Below are 19,780 nucleotides of genomic sequence, written 5' to 3' on the forward strand. Positions count from 1 at the left end.
GTGGAGGTGAGCAACAGCTGCAGAAGTAAGAGCAAAGCATTGATTTGTGAGATGTGTTGAATGGTGCCAAAATAACACACAAGGAGGATGCGAGATGGAGGATTTGCCCAGTCACTCACTGGGAAAATTTAAATCTCAAGGTCTCTTTCGATGCTTTGTTTTTTCCTCTTCCGATTTAATTTTTCGCACATGCACTTTAACCCTCCCCCTGATCTTAACACATACGCATGGCACATCCGACAGATGGCAACTTGCTAACAGGCAAGTTTTGGCAGTGTTTAAAGTCGTGATGGAGAATTCAAGAACAAACATACCAAAGGAAGACAGTTTAACAGTCTCCAATTTGTCTGGTTGTTAAGATCTGCTCTTTGGGGATTGTTTATGACACATTGCTGTTGACGGCAGCCAAAATGAGATATAAATATAAACATGTTGCTGAAATTGCAAAAAAAATAAACAAATAAATAAATACAAAAATGTAATGCCTTGCTGTTGTATGCCTCCACCAACCAGTCAAGATTCCTATGTAGCCATGACAGTAGTCAATACTTCAAATATGGATGTTGCTGCAAAGAAGCCACAACCCCTTCTACCCCTTCATTTTATCCTGTTAGACCTTTGTATGAAATTTTGCCATAATTAATGCATGAATATTTGAGTTATGGCTAAAAACATGTTTTAAGGTCACAGTGACCTTTGATCATAAAAATTCAGTCAGTTTTAATTTAGTGTGTTTGTGCCAAATTAAAAAAAAAATCCCTCCAAGTGTCCCTGAGAAATCACGTTCACAAGAATGGTTGGGACGCCAGGCCACAGTGACCTTGACCTTTGACCACCAAAATCAATTAAGTTCATCATTGAGGCCATGTTGACATTTGTGCCAAATTTGAAAAATATCCCTCAAGGTGATCTTGAGATATTGTGTTTACAAAAGTGAGTCACACAAGGTCTCAGTGACCTTGACCTTTGATCACTAAAATAAAACCAGGCCATCTGTGAATCCAAGTGGACATTCGTGCCAAATTTGGGGGGAGGATCCCCTCAAGGTGATCTTCAGATATTGCATTTACGAGACAAGACAGACAAGGTCACCGTGACCTTGACCTTTGACCACCAAAATTAAACCAGGTCATCCATGAGTCTAAGTGGACATTTGTGCTAAATTTGGGGAAACAAAAAAAATCCCTCAAGGTGATCTTGAGATATTGTGTTTACAAAAGTGAGTCAGACAAGGTCCCAGTGACATTGAATTTTGACCTTGGACCATTCGTGCCAAATTCGGGGGGGGGGGGGGGGGGGGGGGGGGCCCCTCAAGGTGATCTTCAGATATTGCATTTACAAGACAAGACAGACAAGGTCACAGTGACCTTGACCTTTGACCACCAAAATCAAATCAGTTCATCGTTGAGGCCAGGTGGATGTCTGTCCCAAATTTGGAAAAAAAAAATCCGTCAAGGTGATCTTGAGATATTGTGTTTACAAAAGTGAGTCAGACAAGGTCCCAGTGACATTGAATTTTGACCTTGGACCAGCAAAATCTAATCACGTTAGTGCCAAATTTCCTATAGGTGTTCCTGAGATATTGTGTACATGAGAATGTGAGGAACAGATGGACAAATGAACACCCCAAAATATAATGCCTCCAGCCACGGTTGTCGCCGTCGGGGAGGCACCAAAACATCATTAAGAGTTGAAACCAGCAATCATTCAGAAAAATAGAACAATACTCATTCCTGTTTGGAACATTTACTCATTAAATTAAATGGTTTGAAAATCAATCATGTGTATCACATCATCAGAATATCCGTTGGTGTGTGGAGTCCAAAGGCAGATATCACTTTGCACACAAACACATTAAACATGTTGTCATCTGCTGCTCCTCTGCCCCCCTGCTTTTCCTTCATCTCCATCTAGTTAGCAAGCTGAGCTCGTCATCTCTTTCCCCAGACAAGAGGATATTATTGTACTGAACTTGTGTTAATTTGTTCAGAGCCACCATGAAATTATATGTTAAAAAAAAAAGCAATGGATGCTCAGTCCACGTACCTGTGGAATGAACTGAGGCAGACAGGATGTACAAAGAGGAAGGGTGGAAGAGAGATCAAGAGTGTGAAGTGAGGCGAGAAGATGGAGTCCAGATTTTCAGAAAATACATGAATGCAACTTTATATATATATCTACAATGAAAGAATCTTTCTGTAAAGTCTTTATACAGCATAAAAATGTACTACTGGTGGATTTCTGAACACACTGTCACATTTTGCAGTCATTACTGAAGAGATCGAAGTGACACTCTATTATGCTAGCTGTCAAAATGTTAATCTAATTTTCTCTGTTTTGGTTTGCTTTCTTGATTGTGAAAAGCACAGCTGACTACGAAAGCTCCCTTTCTGTTATGACTGCATTGTACGGAAAACTAATTTTCACTCCTCAAAATTTTCTAACAACAAGGGACAGTCAGTAAATAGAGATGAAAAGTCAATCAGCATGAATTTGTGATGCTGGAACTGTCATGTCTTCTCCATCACGCTATTTCTTTTTCCTCTGTCTGACAGCTGTTTAGACTCTGAGTTTGCTAAGTCCTTAAAGGGATAGCTCTGATTTTTTAAGCGGGGTTATATAGGGTACTTATTAGGGCATTAACGACTTTGATTTTTTTTCAAGTCGACTTATTTGTCAATAAAGTCTAAGTCAAGTAGACAAGTCATTTGATGATGTCATCACATTGACACGGCGGAGGAAAGTGAAGTATCTCCACACGTGATGTGTGTCTGTCAGGCCCGAACATACTCGGGCGGAACGTACGCAGAACGGACTCTGCGGAGGTCCGCGCGGACTCAAAGCGGACGTCCGCAAGCCCTGTGCGCGCAAAGCTCAGATTTTACGACCGCACGGACTCCGCTCCGCGCACCAGTGACTGCTCGGCATGTATTTTTCACATTACAGGGATTTTTCACGGACATTTTTACAGGAAACTACAACGCGGAAGTGCGCTCGACTATGAAAACCCGAATGACTGCGGACATTCCTCACGGAGTCTGCTCCGCTTATAGTACGCCCGAAGCCAATCAGAGGCAGCGATTGCATTCCGTACACCAGCCACAGTAGTCTGGGGCCGTTAAGTGGCCGTTTTGTTAAGGAACCGGAACCAGGGCGAGTGAGACAGGATCCGGAATTCGATGGATGCGCCTTTCCGTCAAAATAAAAGCACCAAGCTAATAAAAATGCGGTGACTCTTTTAATTTAAAGAATATAATTTACAAGAAAAGCCCCAAGCCATTAAGTTAATCGATTTTCTTACACCCCTCATCACCCCAAATCGATGGTGCACCAGAATTTAAAGTTTTACTTTGGTGAACACTTTTACTTTGGTGAATTTGGTGAATTCCGCATCCGCTCTCTAGACTGGCACCAGAATCCAGACAAAATTCAGAGTGAATAAAAACCAGGCTCTGTACTTTATGTGAAGAGCCACAGAGAGAGAGAGAGAGAGAGAGAGAGAGAGAGAGAGAGAGAGGGAGAGAGAGCGAGGGAAAAAACACACGACTTGTCGACTCCTCCCGGGGGGTGTCGACTTGTGCCACCGACGTCGACACGTCGACAAATCGACTTTTCTGTAAATGCCCTAGTACTTATCCACTATAAGTATCTTACAAAGAGCGGAGGTCAGTCAGTATGCCCCCAGTTTGGAGAAACAGGCTGGAGTCTGATATGGAAGCTAACGTACTGCCTTGGAGGGGTCGGCAGTAAAACGCATTTTAGCCACCGAATAAAGTCCCACTTACAAAAAATCAATGTCATTTCAAGTGTACGCTATATTGAGTGTATTTTCACCGCTTGACCTTAATGTCAGACACTGATTTCCAACAGGAAAATTAAGCTGTTATACAACTGTCTTTACAGCCAGACTATTGAGAAAACCAGTGATTTAACATTGCTGAACACAGGAGCTGCTGGTCTACCACTACCTCAAACTGTTATTTTGTTCACGTTATTGTGTGACTTTCACTTTTGAAAGGGTTAGTTTGGATACACCAAAGTCACACAATAACACAAACAAACTGACTGATCGAAAAAGTGGTACACCAGCAGCTTTGTGTTCACCAAGCTAAAATAACTGTTTTTGTCAATGGAGTCTGGTGGCTTTGACGAAAGCATAGACAGGGAACTGAAGCTGTTAATGGCTGCCCAAGTGAAACAAGCTAAAGCAACCAGAATTCTCTCAATATAGCGTATAATGAAACTGATATAGATTTTTTTAGGTGGCTAAAATATGTTTTGTTGCTGAGCTGTCCACAGCAGTACACTGCTTAGCTCAGTGGTTCTCAAATGGGGTGCCGTGATGCCAATCCAGGTGTGCTGTGGGATTCTGTGATAACCACATATTATTACTGGGCAACTGGGCCTATACAAAAGTTATGAATTAATGTTTAATTGACTGTACACCCATGTCCTAATAAAGACGCAAACTTGAAAAAAACCTTCACAGGAAACCCAATTGTCGCAGTTTGTGCGAGGGAATTATAAAAGCGTGAAACATCACATTATCTTACATTATTTCCCGCTAAATGGATGTGTCATTGGTGCTTTGATGTATTTTAAAATGCATAAAAATATTCTTTTTTTTTAATTATGCTTTTTATTATTTCTTTAAGAACATATTATTCATAATATATATAAAAAAATAAATAAAAGTAAATATTAAAAACAAATAAATAAACTAAATAACTAAATGATAATAATAATAATAATAATAATGAATAAACAAGGTATGTTTAAAATTAATTCTTGAATCTTTTTTTTTTAAATATTTATATATATTTATAATAATACTACATATTTATAATAGCTGTCTGTTATTTGATTTTAGTAAATAAAAACAAACATTTGTGTCATGATAAAAGTAATAACACATGTTATAGAGTTTATTGTGCACACATATAAATATAGGTGTGCCTTGGGATGTTGGCTCGGTCTTCACCTTGTGCACAAAATGTTTGAATTCCACTGGTTCAGCTTCTGTGTGGGACTCCAGCTTGTTTCTTTAAACCGGGGGCGTGCCGACTGACGTCTAAAACCCCACTTCCAAAATATGAACTACACCTTTAACACTCTGTCTCATTTTATTTTTAGTCTGTCCGTCTCATCACAATATGAAAATGAGGTAGATGCTTTCTATTCCCTACAGGAAACAAAGGCCACACTCCACCAACCAGCCAAGAACCAATTGACAAACAAAAACTCCTCCTGAGGTTTGATTAATAATTAACTATCTTAATTAAGTTTCTAGGTTAATTGGCTGCATATAGACTGGTGGCGTGCCAGGTAAACGCCCCTGAGGTTTTGGTCACGTGATACGAAGATGCGCTGCTATGATGTGTATTTATAGACCAGCTGATTGACCAAAGCATTGTGTTCGGGATAATTCACAGACTGATGGGTTCAAAAATCCTTAATTGTATTGGATAGAATCTTCAGTCTTAATTAAGTTGAATTTTAATTTGGAGATAAATCTTTTAGATGATTATGTGGGAACAAAGAAAGCAGGATGCTGTGGATACAGGTGTGTGTGTGTGTGTGTGTGTGTGTGTGTGTGTGTGTGTGTGGTTGGCACTCAGATACGATTCAGGTGATGCTGCTGTAATGTGACAGCAGTCAATGCTGAGCCTGTTCATTCCCAAGTGTGGCACTCCCCGCAGCAGATCACTAAAACTGTGCCACTCTCTTACCTCTTCCAGCACTCTTTTTCTCACACACACACACCCCTACATGTTGAATAGTAATGCCCATACACACACACACACACACACACACACACACCTTGCAGTATTGATCGGTTGCCAGAGGACACAAGGTCAAGTCGCATGGTGTCAATATTTAAACCAGCACTCAGCACTGGGGACCTCTACCATAACCTCATTAATATGGGGGTCTGCTCTGCTCAAATACTCTCCTGGCACAGAGAAAGGTCGACTTGAGGAATGAGGAGGACTGCATACCCGCACACAAACAATACACACACACACACACACGCTCACACAGAGTACTCTTTCACATGCAAAAAACTGTCAGAGTACGCAAGCAACTGAATGGATGCACTCCACATTATGCCAGCCTCACACCAAACAACTTCTCAAGCGAATTCACTGTTGCAGACAAATTTCCAGTGTCGGAATAAAATCACAGGGGTTCAATGACGTGGACATTGGGGGTGCAACAGTTCACAAAATTCACGGTTCGATTCTATATGATACCGGTGTGTCACGGTTTGGTACGTTTTCAAAACAGTAGAAAAGTATTAATGAATTAAAGAGAAATTTTAATTTACTATAACTAACATCATATGATGAAGCCACACCTGAGGGATCCATCTTCTGAGGTATCCTCTTAGCATCATATTTACGTAAAAAATTAGTTTAATATTATCAAGTTTTGAGCTCAAAGTTCCATTTGCACTTTGTACTTCAAACATGACAGTAATTTACAGTAACATAGCAGGCGATGTGACACTACCAATGACAAACGAGTTGTTACGGTTTTTTTCTTTAGCATATTGCCGACATACATTACAGCTCATTACTGCACCCTCAGCATCGTAGTGTAGCCAGCCTCTTGAAACGCCGTTATCGCCGAACCTCTCTCTTTTTCTATAATGTTACAGCTTCAGCTTCGTCCTCATCGGTGTTTCTTCGTTTTGTCGGTGGTTTACCTACACTTGGTAAATGTCGCCACATGATGCCCGCGGTGATAGCTTGCTTGCTACTAACAACAGTTCATGGATCTAGGCCCGCGATATGACTACCTGCACGCGTGTCCTCCGAGTAGGCCTAAAGGTTCCTTGATGCAGCGGGGAGCAATTTAAGTGCGACACACAACAAACAGAGCAACAACGTCAAATAGCTATTATATATATAATTTATTCCATGACTATTTTGGTACAAACATTTACCTGCCAATGTGGCAGATAGCTTTCCGAGATTTAGCCGCCAAATGGAAAATCTACCTGCATTTGGCGCTTGGCGGGTGTTCATTTTCAGCCCTGCCTGTGTCTATCTCTTCTCTCTAACACTCTGCACACAGCTCTGCCCCACTCACTCACTCACTCACTCACTCACTCACTCACTCACTCACTCACTCACTAAGTTCTCCAGCAACACTCAGAGAGACAGAGCTGCTCCTGTGTTTAATCTGTGTGTTCATTAGTCTACAGTGTGACATCGTTCTGTATATTGCACATGCTATGTTAAATCAGTCTGTGAGATGAAGTTACCGCAGTAGCACACGTGTGATCCAGCGCTGCGCTGCTAGTGTGTGTGAGGTGCATCATAGCCTGTCATGCTTCTTCTTGGTAGTTGTAGTCTGTTTTGCAACATGGAGACGGTGCATGGATGTAGGCGACATACGAGTTTAAAAAATGCAGCGGGAACACAGACGCTTCATATAGGCCTACAAGACGTGTATGACAAGGACAAAGTGTCTCTCGCTCCGTCCCTCTCTCGGCCTCTCTGTTGATGCTCTGTGCATAAATAAGATTAAATAAAATAAATAAAAAGATTTAAATTATTAAATTAACACTAGATTCATTTGTAAGGACATGGAATTAATGCACAGCCCTGCTATTTATTTTATATCATCTTTCATTTACATGTTGTGCAGCTGTATATTCATAAACAGGGGGAATAAAACCCTGTCTTTGCATTTTATTTTGATCACAGTCTGTTTTTATAAAAGTGTCATGTAGAAAATACAGAGGTATATATCCAGTATCGCCAGTCAGCCTCTTAATACCATTTTCTAAAGTTCTGTGCCTTTGCAGACAAGTTAATACATCATATTTCTTAAAGGTAGTTTAGCATAATATTTTCCGCCAGGAGCAGGATTGGAAATAATCTCAAAAGGAATTTAGTTGTAGTCTTGCTCATAGTTACCCTGCAAGATCCCAAGTCTTTGTGAAATCTTATAATGTGTGACTTAAACCTCACATTGTCTTTAATGTAAGATAGTGTCAGGCTTTTAAAAATATTTTCAAAGTCTTTTCAAAGTCCTCTAGTATATGGTAGGCATTAAGTACATAAATACACGTCGTATCTTTGCTTCCTTTATTTGATGTATCTCCTGTTGAAACAGGATGTTGCATTAGTACACAGCACAGTGATGTATCGTTCTGAACTATAAACCAATGGGATGGGCACAGAGAGATTGTTTGATTCGATTTTAAGGATTCCAGGGAAATTGTGGTTCCCCAAGTGCAACGACTGTTTTCAAGACAATGACACATGTTCTGCAACTCTGAAGTGTCCATTTCACTCGGTCTTAAATCATGCTTTTATACAGTACACACACACACTCACTCACACATGCAGAATCCTGCACAGCTTTGTGCCTGACTGCTTGTTTAATCACCCATCCTATCACTCAATCACTTACCCAATAACACAGTCAAGTGGGCCCTGAGGCTCCAACAGACAGTGTAATTCTCAAGTACAGTCCATTCTGATCAATTGTTCCAGCATCTGTGTGTCACTCCTGCCCTTCCTACCCTGCTGTCCCCACTCTGGTCTTATCTGTCTCCAGAGATTGCCAGCAGGAAGGCCCAGCTCCATCAACAGGGCTGAGGCTGCTTGTATGTTCACCCTCTGTTGTTTTCATGTACACACTCGCACGTGGACACAATGGTTCAGCTAAGATCAGCAAAGTGTGAGTCTTTCAATCCTCCAGTGCTTCATTTACACTGCTGTCTGCACACGAACACTCAGTGAAGACACACTGCTCTCCGAGATAAGAGCAATGTTCGCCACATTCCAGATCTTAAAGTTACCATTAAAGACGGTTTATCTCGTGCTCTAACTCTCATTCATGCCTTTCGCCTGTGTGCAGCCGCTCCAGAGAGAGTGATGGAGGTCACAGAGCCACGAGGTGCAAGGAGAGAGGCAGAGGCAACAAAAAAAAGAACAGGCATAACAGCACAGCTATTTCTTTATTTAGCAGGCTATTCCGTGATAAAACTACAACTGACTTTGTTGAAAAAAGGACGAACGTGCAGAATACTATACTGCCCTTAAGGGACAGACAGGGTTTTGGAGATTTGAGCCTTAACTTTACCTTAATTTTACACCTTTTCAGGCAGAATATTATATTCATAAAAATTGTCACACAAGACCAAGAATATGCAGGCGCTCTGCCTTTGATCAATCTTAATGCAGCAAACAGCTACGAACAAAATGTGTCCTTTCCTCTTTCTTGTCCACCTGAACCACAGACTGTTTATAAAGACGGACGACAAGACTGCTCCCCAAAAGTGAAGCCGAAAACATCTCGACTGCCCCCCTGGTGGCTGACTGCAGTAAGGTCAATAACCCAGCTTCCTCTATGTTAACAGATGGGACATGGGCCAAACTAAAAGAGCAAAGTACATGTCAAATTTTTTTTTTCCTAAAGATGGTTTCAGTCATTTTAGGGTGTTTTTTCAAGTGTTCATTTTCTGGTAGGTTTGATTTGAATCAGTTATTTGATGCGATAAAAAGGTGGTTGGACGTCATGATCGTCAGCTGTGTGTGCCAATTGGTGCACTTGTAATCAATGGTGCTGTTCACGATTGGTTGGACTCAACGATCCAATGTCATCGATGCAAAGTGAAAACATTGATCCATATTGTCATCTTTAGGATACGCTTTTATTTTGAAAATCTGTGTCACCATCAAACAGCAGCAGGCAGGTGGCAAGCAGTTGAGAGAAAGACGATGAGGATGAAGTTATTTACTTGGGATTAAATCAGCAGAGTGGAAATATTTTGGATTTTGGAGAAAACACAGGTCAACAGATAGAGGATGAGATAAAACACTACGCCTGGTCGGGCGTCTCACTCCGCTAACTTCTCGCTACAGCAACATTAGCTGCTCTGTTTCAACGATGTTCATCTGCAAAAACATGCATGCAGGCTGAAATCAAACGTGCTGTTCTGTCGAGAGATGCACTGACTTAAACCAACGGTGAGTAAGAAAATAATGTTACATGTAATTTGTAAAGCTATGAGTAGAGAGAAAGTCCGCTAGCTGCTAGGCTAATTTATGCAGTGTAACCACGCTAAAGCTAATAATGTTTTGTCTCTGAACCTTAACAGTTATTACTGCAGCTGAATTTGATACTTTTCTTAAACAATGTTGTTGTTAATCCATGTTTAATGGCTGTTGGGAGACGTTTGCCTTCAGGGCTTTGAGCCAGATAGACCTGCAATCTTGGGAAAAGGGTCATGGTTGAGATTAAAATGAAAACACTTCCTCCAGAGAGGTCTTGCTGTCACAAAGCCCTGATGGTTTACTTATCCTATGTGCTGTTTTATGTGTGTTAGTGGAGTCACTTTAAAGTAAACTTTACTGCACTTATTATTCATGTGTTTGTTTTTTATCTTTGATGGCCAAAAGCAGAAAAGAAAGGGGTGGCAGCTTCTTCTGTAACTGTCTCATATCAATAGCAGGCCCCTAAATCGCATCGTATCGAAATCGTACTGTGGCAGACGGTGTACTATCGGTAAATATCGTATCGTTGTCCAAAAAAATCGATATGATATCGTATCGTGATGAAACTGGTTTTTTACACCCCTACTGCATGGACTCTGTCTCAAAATGGCATCACCTGGACAGGATGGCAGCGGCCGCATCCGGGATATTTTAGCTTCATTTTTGTACATTAGGAGGAAGTGGAGACCTGTTGTCCATCTTTATATACAGTCACTGATTTAACCTAATAAATTAGTATTACAGATTATAATCTGATATGTTTAGATACATGGCATAAATGTATCTTAACGACACTAAATCACCTTGGCTAACAGTTTTCACTATGTAAGATTAATTTAGCTTAGTTTTTTTCTTCATGAGAATTTGAGTTTTACTTTGGCTGATGTTACTTTAGAGCTTAGCATCTCTGCCCGAGCCCGAACCAGGCCATAATTTCCCGCCACTATCCTCAGGCTCGGACGGGTCGGGCTCCTCATAATAGACCTAGTCTATGGAACCAACTACTTATCACACCAGGTGGGGGAGCCCACTGGCCACGCACATGTGAGTTGTCGACGTCGACAACATGTGTGTCGGCCTCGTCTAGTGTACCAAGTGCAGCATGGTGCTGGTATATGACAGCAAAAAGAAAGGGATCTTGACACTTAAGAGGCGCATGACGAAGGCTTGGAAAGAAAGACAAGAGTCAGTCTTCAATGTCCACGTTCGTATCCTTAAAAAAAATGTCGGGTTTAAACCAGGCTCGGGCTCGTAATTAAAGTTAAAGGGACGGGCCAGGCCGTGCTCGGACAGGACATGCACGGGCTCGGGTGGGGTCGGGCTGGATTTTCTGGGCCTAATCTAAGCTCTATGTTAGTTAGCTTTACCTCAAAGGATGTTGCATGTATGTTAATGACTTACTGGCCGCTGTAATCACTTCCTCTGGCCATCATAAAGCAAAACTAAGGTAGCTGCTATTCAGGCGTTTGGCTACGATTTTAGTGAGTTTAGTACAAATACTGTACGGCAGCTTCCCGACTAAACTGAATTTCCCATCCCATATATGAAACCAATCCATCAATCAGTCAGTAACACATCTCTTTCTCTCAATGAAAGGTATTGAGTTTATCCTCACCTGTACTCCAGGGAGAAGCGGGTCAGCTCTGTGCTGTTGTGGATCCATTTGAACTCAAGCGGCCAGCTTCCCTCAGCCATACAGGTCAGCACCAGCCTGTTGCGCTCCAGATGGAGCTGGCTGCGCACCGGCTCCGTCTTGAAGTAGGGAGGCACGTCATCTGTAAAGAATAAAGAACAGAGTTGAAGTTTTTTTTTTTTTTTTTTTTTTTTAATGAGACATCTTGCAAACGGAAAATACCTCAAAAGCATCCCAATAAAGAGCACCCGCTTTTAAATCCCACACACATCCGTGAACCCAGAGGCACAACTGTGCGCATAAAAACACAGACTAAAGAATGACAGGGAAAAAAGGATGAGCTTTCAGGATGAGAGAGAGACGCAAATTCATTTCATGTGAACTTATCTTTCATCCTGATATGGTTGGCATAGATGAGAAGCAAACATGGAGTTGTCAAAGTACTGAAAAACATTTGAATGAAAAGACGTGAACAAAGAGACAAGCGCAGCTGATGCTTACATCTATCTGACTGTAACAGATTGGAGATGGTCAGATGCTTGGATCTCACCTAAGACAAAGCAAACTCTGCGGTATTTGATTATCACCGGCATGTAAACACCAAGCTGCCACGATCCAGATGGAAAAACCTTTCGGAACGTGTCCCATTTGGAGCTACCTAATCTCATATGAGGCACTGTTGCTTGTGCTGGGTGATCTCGACTTGCTCTGGGAGCGTCGGAGGTGCCTGGCTAACAGAGGAGTGGAAGCAGAGGCATCGAGTCAGGAAGGATTGCTCCTGCTTCTCCTGCTCTGTGTATTTGTGTGTCAGCAACTCATTGGCACAGGGCACCACTTTCCTCCGAGCTAGACAGAGCAGACAGGAGAGGAGTAAAGCCGAGGAGGAGGCATGAAATCCTTTCATCATTTGTTCGCCTCCACTCCGTTTCGCTCTGTCTTTCGCTCTCACTGTGTTTCTTGAACACGCTCTGTTGAGTGTGAAGGAATGGATTGAGGAAGACCAGCGAGAACCTTTCCACGGGGTGATGCACATACTGAACATGGCAACACACACTCTGATTTTTATATCTCAATCATGGAGCCTGACACACAAACTGTCAGGGTCCCTTGTGGTTCTAATATCTCACCCTTGATAAATGGCGCAAAAATGGAGAGCTTACTTGATGATCATTGTAAATATAGAACACATTAATTGGATGGTTGGATAATATAATTATCAAATTGACTGATAATCAGGCATTGAAATTAAACTGTCAAAATGATCTATAGGGCTGATATTTTGTTCTTCAATTTCGGCTCGACAAATCCGCCGGAGGTAGACTGATAAGAGGAGGAATGGGGAGGAAAATAGGGACTGAAAGTAAAACAGAGTGAGAAACTGACGATGATTAACAAGCTTTTCACTTTCATTCTACAGAAGCTTCTGGAAGTATACGTTTAATTTGACTGAAGATTTTGACTGACTAGGCAGTATTTACACTACTAGTATTGCGTGAGGTTTACTTTGTTATCATAAATCTTTAGTTTCAGGGCTGTACCCATCTCTGAATGATACCAGTCGACTCAGATTTGGCTGTTTGATATGAATTTTGAGCAGTGTGTCTCACATATTCATTCATTTGTGGCGGCCCACAACGATATTAACATCTGGCACCACATACTGATTTTCTATTTTCGGAGCTGAATTCTTCATTAGGTGCACTTTTGGAGCATATATACCATTCTGCTATACACATGACCCTTCGCTAAGTCCCACCCCTTTGTGATGGTCCAACAAGCTGTCGGAGTAAGCTTGCAGCCCACACTGTCACTAACTGCACTCCCTGAAGAAATATGATCATATTTTTGGGAACAATGAAAGAGTGATTCCAGAGAGAAGCAGACAGAGGGGTCTACAGTCTGTGTTTGAAGGATATATCCAGGATGTCAAACTGACTCAGCAGCAACAACAGGTTAAAAAGACAAAGATAGTTAGAAGCTAAAGCCGAACTATAGGCTACAGATCACAGAGTAAAAGTGAACCACCACATCACTGCTGATCGCCACACAAGACAATGAATATAAAGGGAAACTTTGCTGATATTGTACCAGCTGTGCACCTGGATCTCCGCCGCTGCATGGGCAGGGATCTCCTTGATAAGTCAAACACGTTCATGCGATGACACACAGAGCTGGTTGAATATCAGCAGAGTTTCCCTGCTTCCCTTCACTGGTTCCTGTACAGCAGGGTCGGTCTTTGTTTCACTGTTATAATCATTAAAAAGCAAAAGCAGCAGGTGTATACATTCAATAGGCTATATCTTCAGTAGCTAGCTAGCTAACCCTACACTTTTCAGGGTTTGATTTTGGAACAGGGAAGAAACGTAGATGTTTTCCAACCTCTCCAGGTAACGAGTATCATTAATACACGACGTGCCCCAGGCACAACATTTAGCTCCAAATCCACACAACCAGCCTGAAAATGAAGGAAATCTGAAACGACTGCATTAGAGTCAATGGAGCACAGCTGTGTTGTTGTCGGACCCTGGTCTGAACTGCCCTGATGCTATGTTATGATTGGCCAGTCTGCGTTCAGGGGCATAGAATGACACAAAGAGACAAACACAACCCCCCCAAAAAACAAAACAAAACAAACGACTACAGAAAGTCGTAGCTGCCATTTTTATTTAGCTGATTTGTGCATGTGAATCTCTGTCTACACAGCAAGAATGCACACTATTAAGCTCAGCATCTGTTCACACCATTTTGCGCTTTTGTAAGTAGACAAGCAAAACCGTTGACGTATTACTTTGTACACCGTTTCTCTTCACTAATGATGCTGTGGCAACTCATGTAGGTCTTCTGTAATGCCTGTGAAGCTCAGAGATTTGATATAAAAACATCCGTTTGTTGTGAGCATCCATGTTTTACAGAGCAGACGCCCTGGGATGCCTTCAGATCGGAAGTTGGGAATACTTGCAGTGTTTTGCAGCATTAGTCCAACCTTTATGATATAAATGGATTGGACAAAATATTAAAACACTCCTTGGTATAATGCAATACAGTTCAACAGCACTACTAACTACAGCTTCCAAAATGACCATAAAGTTGAATGCCTCTCTCTCTAAAACAATTTAAACATTATAACCTTCATGAAGGAAGGATTTATTGCAGGACTGCATTAGTTTTAGTTAGGTGTGCCTAATAAACTGGGCACTGACTGTATACTTCAGAGGAGTTGTGAAAGATGCAGATAGCTTATCATCGTATTTCAAAGTACCGCACTGCAGATTGAAATATTAAGTTATGTTGAAGATCGTGAAAAAATCTAAGGATATAAAACATGGTACATAAAATACATAATAAAGAAAATCAAGAGAAATTACCAGCATATGAAGAGCACTTGTTTGCAGTTCAAAAGTGACTGACATATCTGAACAAGTCAATGATGAATATTCATTCTTGATTTATAAACAGCACTTTGGTGTTTCTGACTTCTGACTTTTGAGAAACCTGAGCGCGGTGCTAACCTGTAGGCTGGCCGTCATGTATGAATATTTATGACAAATAGAACAACACAGAGGAGACTCAATAAAGCACCGCACAGTATTGATCTGTCAGCTTCACCTCACATTACTACCTTGCATTTTCAAGTTTGAAATTGTGCCCCCGACTGCACTTTGTTCTGGTAAAATCTGAACCCTGTGGCTAGTCAACCATAAAGAAAGCCTCGACACAGCGGAAGCACAAAAAAGCAGAGCCAAAACACAGACACGGCTAATCAAAAAAGTCACAGCGAAGTTAAGTCTCTGTCAGCGCTAAGAAATCATATACGATGAAGCAAAGGCAAAAGGAAAACTTAAGTGATACAAGAGAAAAAGTGAGTGAAAATGATATATGAAAGAGCAGCATAGCAGGCAGAGGGCTTAATAGATGCTAAACAGAGATAAAAATGTAAAACAGATGCTGAGGTACCTTTAGAGTTGGAGTGCCTGGGCATCTCCCAAAGCAGTGTGGGTTAATACTATGCCTGGCACTGAGGGAGATAGGCTGCAAAAATGAGGGAGATTGAGATGTGCAATAGTGATTTGAGATGGCCGAGACTAATTATTCCCCGGCGATGTGCGCTTTGCTTTTATCTATGATGGGGAGATAAAAGAGAATGAGGAGAGGGGGGTGGCAGAAGAAAGAAAGAGGCGGGGAAAGAGACGAGGGGACAGACAGCAGAGAGGGTTGTGCAAACAAAACGCCAGCTTGCGTACCGTATCACCCGCACACAGATACTCGTTCATCCACGGGAAAGGTGCGAGGCCAAAGAAAACATTGATCACTGATGAGTATCTCCGATAGTCCCTCTCATTAGGAAGTCTATGAGAGCTCATCAGTGATAATCTAACTGGAATCAGCACACGCAGCAGGAGAAAAAACACTCTGGGGACGTGGGCTGACATAATAGCTTAGGGATACAACTAATGATGTTTAATTATTATTTTTCCATTGATAAATCAATTGTTTATTCTGTAAAGTTTTAAAAAGTGCTTTGAAAAATACTATTACTACAGCTAAAAGAAGAAAACAAATAATATTTATGATGCAATTTAAGCTACACTAGTCATTACGTCTTATATAACGTAGTCTTACATAAATGGATCAAATGACTAATTAACTCGTAGTGATGAACTCAAACAGAGGTACAATCAAACTGCAGCTCTACAAAGGGGCTGCATACCAAACTTGATACTTTCAAGGGTACTAACTGAAGTACATCAGTACGACCGAGTATCGACTCAAGTTAAATCCAACGATGCCAAATTCGCACATTCTGCATCTTTTTATTCTAGTTTCGGACATTCCTTCGGACATGAGGTAAAAAGTTCATGTTCTAGCTGTAATTACCTGTTCAAAATGCTGGCTGCAGTCTCCATAGGTGCATGAGACAATTTGATCTAGTTTGCCTTGAGATCCAACAGAGGGCGCTCTAAGAATTCACTATCATGTTGACGTATTGCATGCCCTACTGACCTATCACTAAACGAAGCCAATGTTAATGTGTTGTTTTGCTACGAAAACAGAGGACAACAGCGAGCAAAGCCGTCCTGAGTGGACAATCACGACACCAAAACATCTGAGAAGCAGCGTGTGGAAGTGTTTTGGGTTCTACACCGTAGATGGCAAAGCACAAAGATAAGGCTGTTTGTCGACTTTGTAAAAAGCAGCTGTCTTACTCTTCAGCGACAACAAACCTGCGGGCTCACCTGCTAGCTTACCACCCAATGGAGGCGGCAGAGGCAGGGTTGCCAGGTCCGCTTATTAGCCGCGACTTTGGGCTTGTATCTAAAGTGGATTTGCTTATTTGGGCTTGCTCTCTAAACGTCACCTTTCTCTCTATATAGCCGTCTAATAAGTTATCTAAATGCATGGTAGTATGTTGGACTGCAGGATGTTTCCACGTCGCTTCTTTTGGGCTTGTTTCCATAGTCCTGGTTGCTTCTTTCTCTCCCAAGATCTGGCAACACTGAGCGGAGGCAGAGGCACCACAGCTGAGCGGAGCAAAGTAACGTAAATAATGAGGTTGTGTTGTGGTGTTTAAGGTGAGTGGGCGGGGGGTTCGAATTTATTCAAACAAATTACGGGTCATTTGAAATTCATTTGACCTTTCTTTTTTGAAAAAATGACAGCCTTATGTCATTCCCCCTCTTTCACACTATAGATGTCCTATCAAAATAAAGGCAAAAAGCCCCCCAAATAATATCTTAAAGAAAAAAAAAAGTTGACAACTGCACCTGACCACAAAGATGCGTCATGTGTCCCAGCCCTGTCCCAGAAAGGATGGGGAAGCGCCCCAAAGTCGGGAAGCAGCCAGCAAGCCAAAACTATCACTGCAGCGCCAATCTGCCATTATATTATTTTAGAAATGGCCAAGTATCACTGCTAAACTAGCAGACACACACACAAGCAGACAAACAGAAACAGAAGATAAGCTCTATGTGTGATTAGAAAAGAGGAGCAGAACAGGTTTTTAGTTTACTATGTCACCCATGCAGCATGTTAAATTTTTTTTGCTATTAAAGAAAAAGTCCTGTCGGTAGCATAGTGGATAGTGCCGGCGCCCCATGTATAGAGGTGATGCCTCGCTGCAGAGGTTGAGAGTTCGACTCCGGCTTGCAACCCTTTGCTGCATGTCGTCCCCCCACTCTCTCTAACAAAGTCCCCACAACTTCAAAAAAATCTGTTACATGTCGCTTTAATTTCTGAAGCAAAAGGCCTTGTTCATGGAAAACATTTTGACATGTTGTAAAAGCACAAGTGTAAATAACCACGGTGACTGAATTCCATTCGGCTGCTTTGAGTTCAGGGTCCTGATATTGTGCATGCCGGCTCATTTTATGTTATTACTAACAACTGTGCTTTTCATACTGTAACAAGTCAAAATGTTTGCTGTGGAAAAAGGCCTATTGGCAGCTAAACTTACAGTGTGCGTGGCAGCAGGGAATGAATGTTAACAGTACAAAATGGAGAGCAAAGGATGTATGGCGATTAAAGCTTGTGCTATAAAACTAAACAATATTGCTTCATCTCACTATCTACACGTTCAAATAAAGCTCTGTGTAAGTTTAATCAGGAAGACCTTCTATTCACAATTCTCTCTCTATCCCATTTCCACCTATCAGCTGACTATGGGTACTCCCTCTCCTGGTTAGCCAATCAAACTTTGCCATGATCTCCTTCAGCCATTCATGCTGCTGCTGCCAAACTGTTCTCCTCTCTGCTCCTGTCAGCTGTCATTTTAAGGTGAACTGTCACGCCCTCCTCCACCCCATTCACCTCCAGTCACCTTATCCAGAGCCCAGGACGAGCTCATCAAAGCCCACTCCTCTCCATATCCAGCTCCCTCTTCATCTTATCTCATCACCACCACCAGTGTCTAGACTTCATAGGGGGGAGGTTCCCTAATCTACTACATCTTTGCCACCCTCCTGGAATAGATGACATCACGACGGGGTCAAATCGCCAAAGACTCTTCGCATTTCTCATACTTATATGCAAATGTAAATAAATATTCTGTTCTCTCAAAATGAGTCTCTCCTGATTTCACTTATTTTGTTATTTGCAATTTAACCCTTTGAAACCTGGAGCGACATCACTTTTCTTGTGCTGCTTTCAGATGCCTTTTGCAAGTATGTAAATCTTTGAACCCTGAATGAATTTGATTTCTTTCAAAAACATGGGAAAAAGGCAGTGAGCAACTTGGTGAGAAATGTCCAACAAACTGCAAAAAAATAGGTTGAAAAATTATTTAAAAAACAAATAGGGGAAAAAGCTAGAAAACTATATTTTAGAGCTGTCATTTTTTAAAATTCTTAAAATACGTTCACAGTGGAAGCTGATGTATGCAATTAATTCAGATTAATTAATCACAAAGCACGTAATTAATTAGATTATTTATTTAAGTGTTTGACAGCCCTACTATATTTTTTACATATTTAAAATGATGGTACAACTTTCATTATAATTTCCAAGCACTTTTCCAGGTGTTTGTTTTTAGCTTTTTTATTTACTAATTTTCTTGTTTTTAATTTACTCTTTCTTCTTGCATTGCTCATTGCCGTCTTACTATGTTTCTGAAATAAATCAAGCCATTTGCTCAGCTTTATGAACCAGTTTCCACAACTAGCTACATTATCCTTTTCCTAAATCACCTCAGTTACCTTTCATGAATTTGCAATTTTACAACATGAGGTCATATTTTCTATTTCAGCTGACACATGAAAAGAAATCTAACAATATAAAGTTAACACAAGCCCACACACCTTAGCTTACAGCAACAATATGTACACCGTTAGCTAGCTTAATGCTAACGACATGTTTATGACACAGAGGTCTCTGATTTAGCTAGCTTACATGCCGACTGACGTCAGCCGGAAACTCCTAAACTTTATAAAGTGCGCACCTTTCTCTCATAATGAACAAACTACCAACAACATGTGCTTACATATCAACAATGTTCTGTACGCGGCAATTACCTTAAATAATGGCGACAGTGAGGGAAGACATGTTAAGTGGCCAGCACACACCTGTCGGCTGAGATGAGAGGAGCGCGTGCCTCCCTCTACCGGAGCAGCGAGGCATTAGCAACAGATCAACGCACAAT

At 41.4% G+C, this 19,780-nt stretch overlaps 1 protein-coding gene across 1 annotated transcript in view; it reads right to left on the minus strand.

Moving 5' to 3' along the window:
- Positions 1–19,780, minus strand: part of sdk2b (sidekick cell adhesion molecule 2b) — a 454,891-nt gene that overhangs the window by 144,107 nt on the left and 291,004 nt on the right. The window contains exon 2 of the mRNA XM_050059698.1: positions 11,632–11,791. Coding sequence (XP_049915655.1) covers positions 11,632–11,791 — 160 coding nt within the window. The remainder of the gene's footprint in view (positions 1–11,631; positions 11,792–19,780) is intronic.

The sequence above is a fragment of the Epinephelus moara genome, chromosome 13 (genome assembly GCF_006386435.1).
Source record: "Epinephelus moara isolate mb chromosome 13, YSFRI_EMoa_1.0, whole genome shotgun sequence".
Taxonomy (NCBI): domain Eukaryota; kingdom Metazoa; phylum Chordata; class Actinopteri; order Perciformes; family Serranidae; genus Epinephelus; species Epinephelus moara.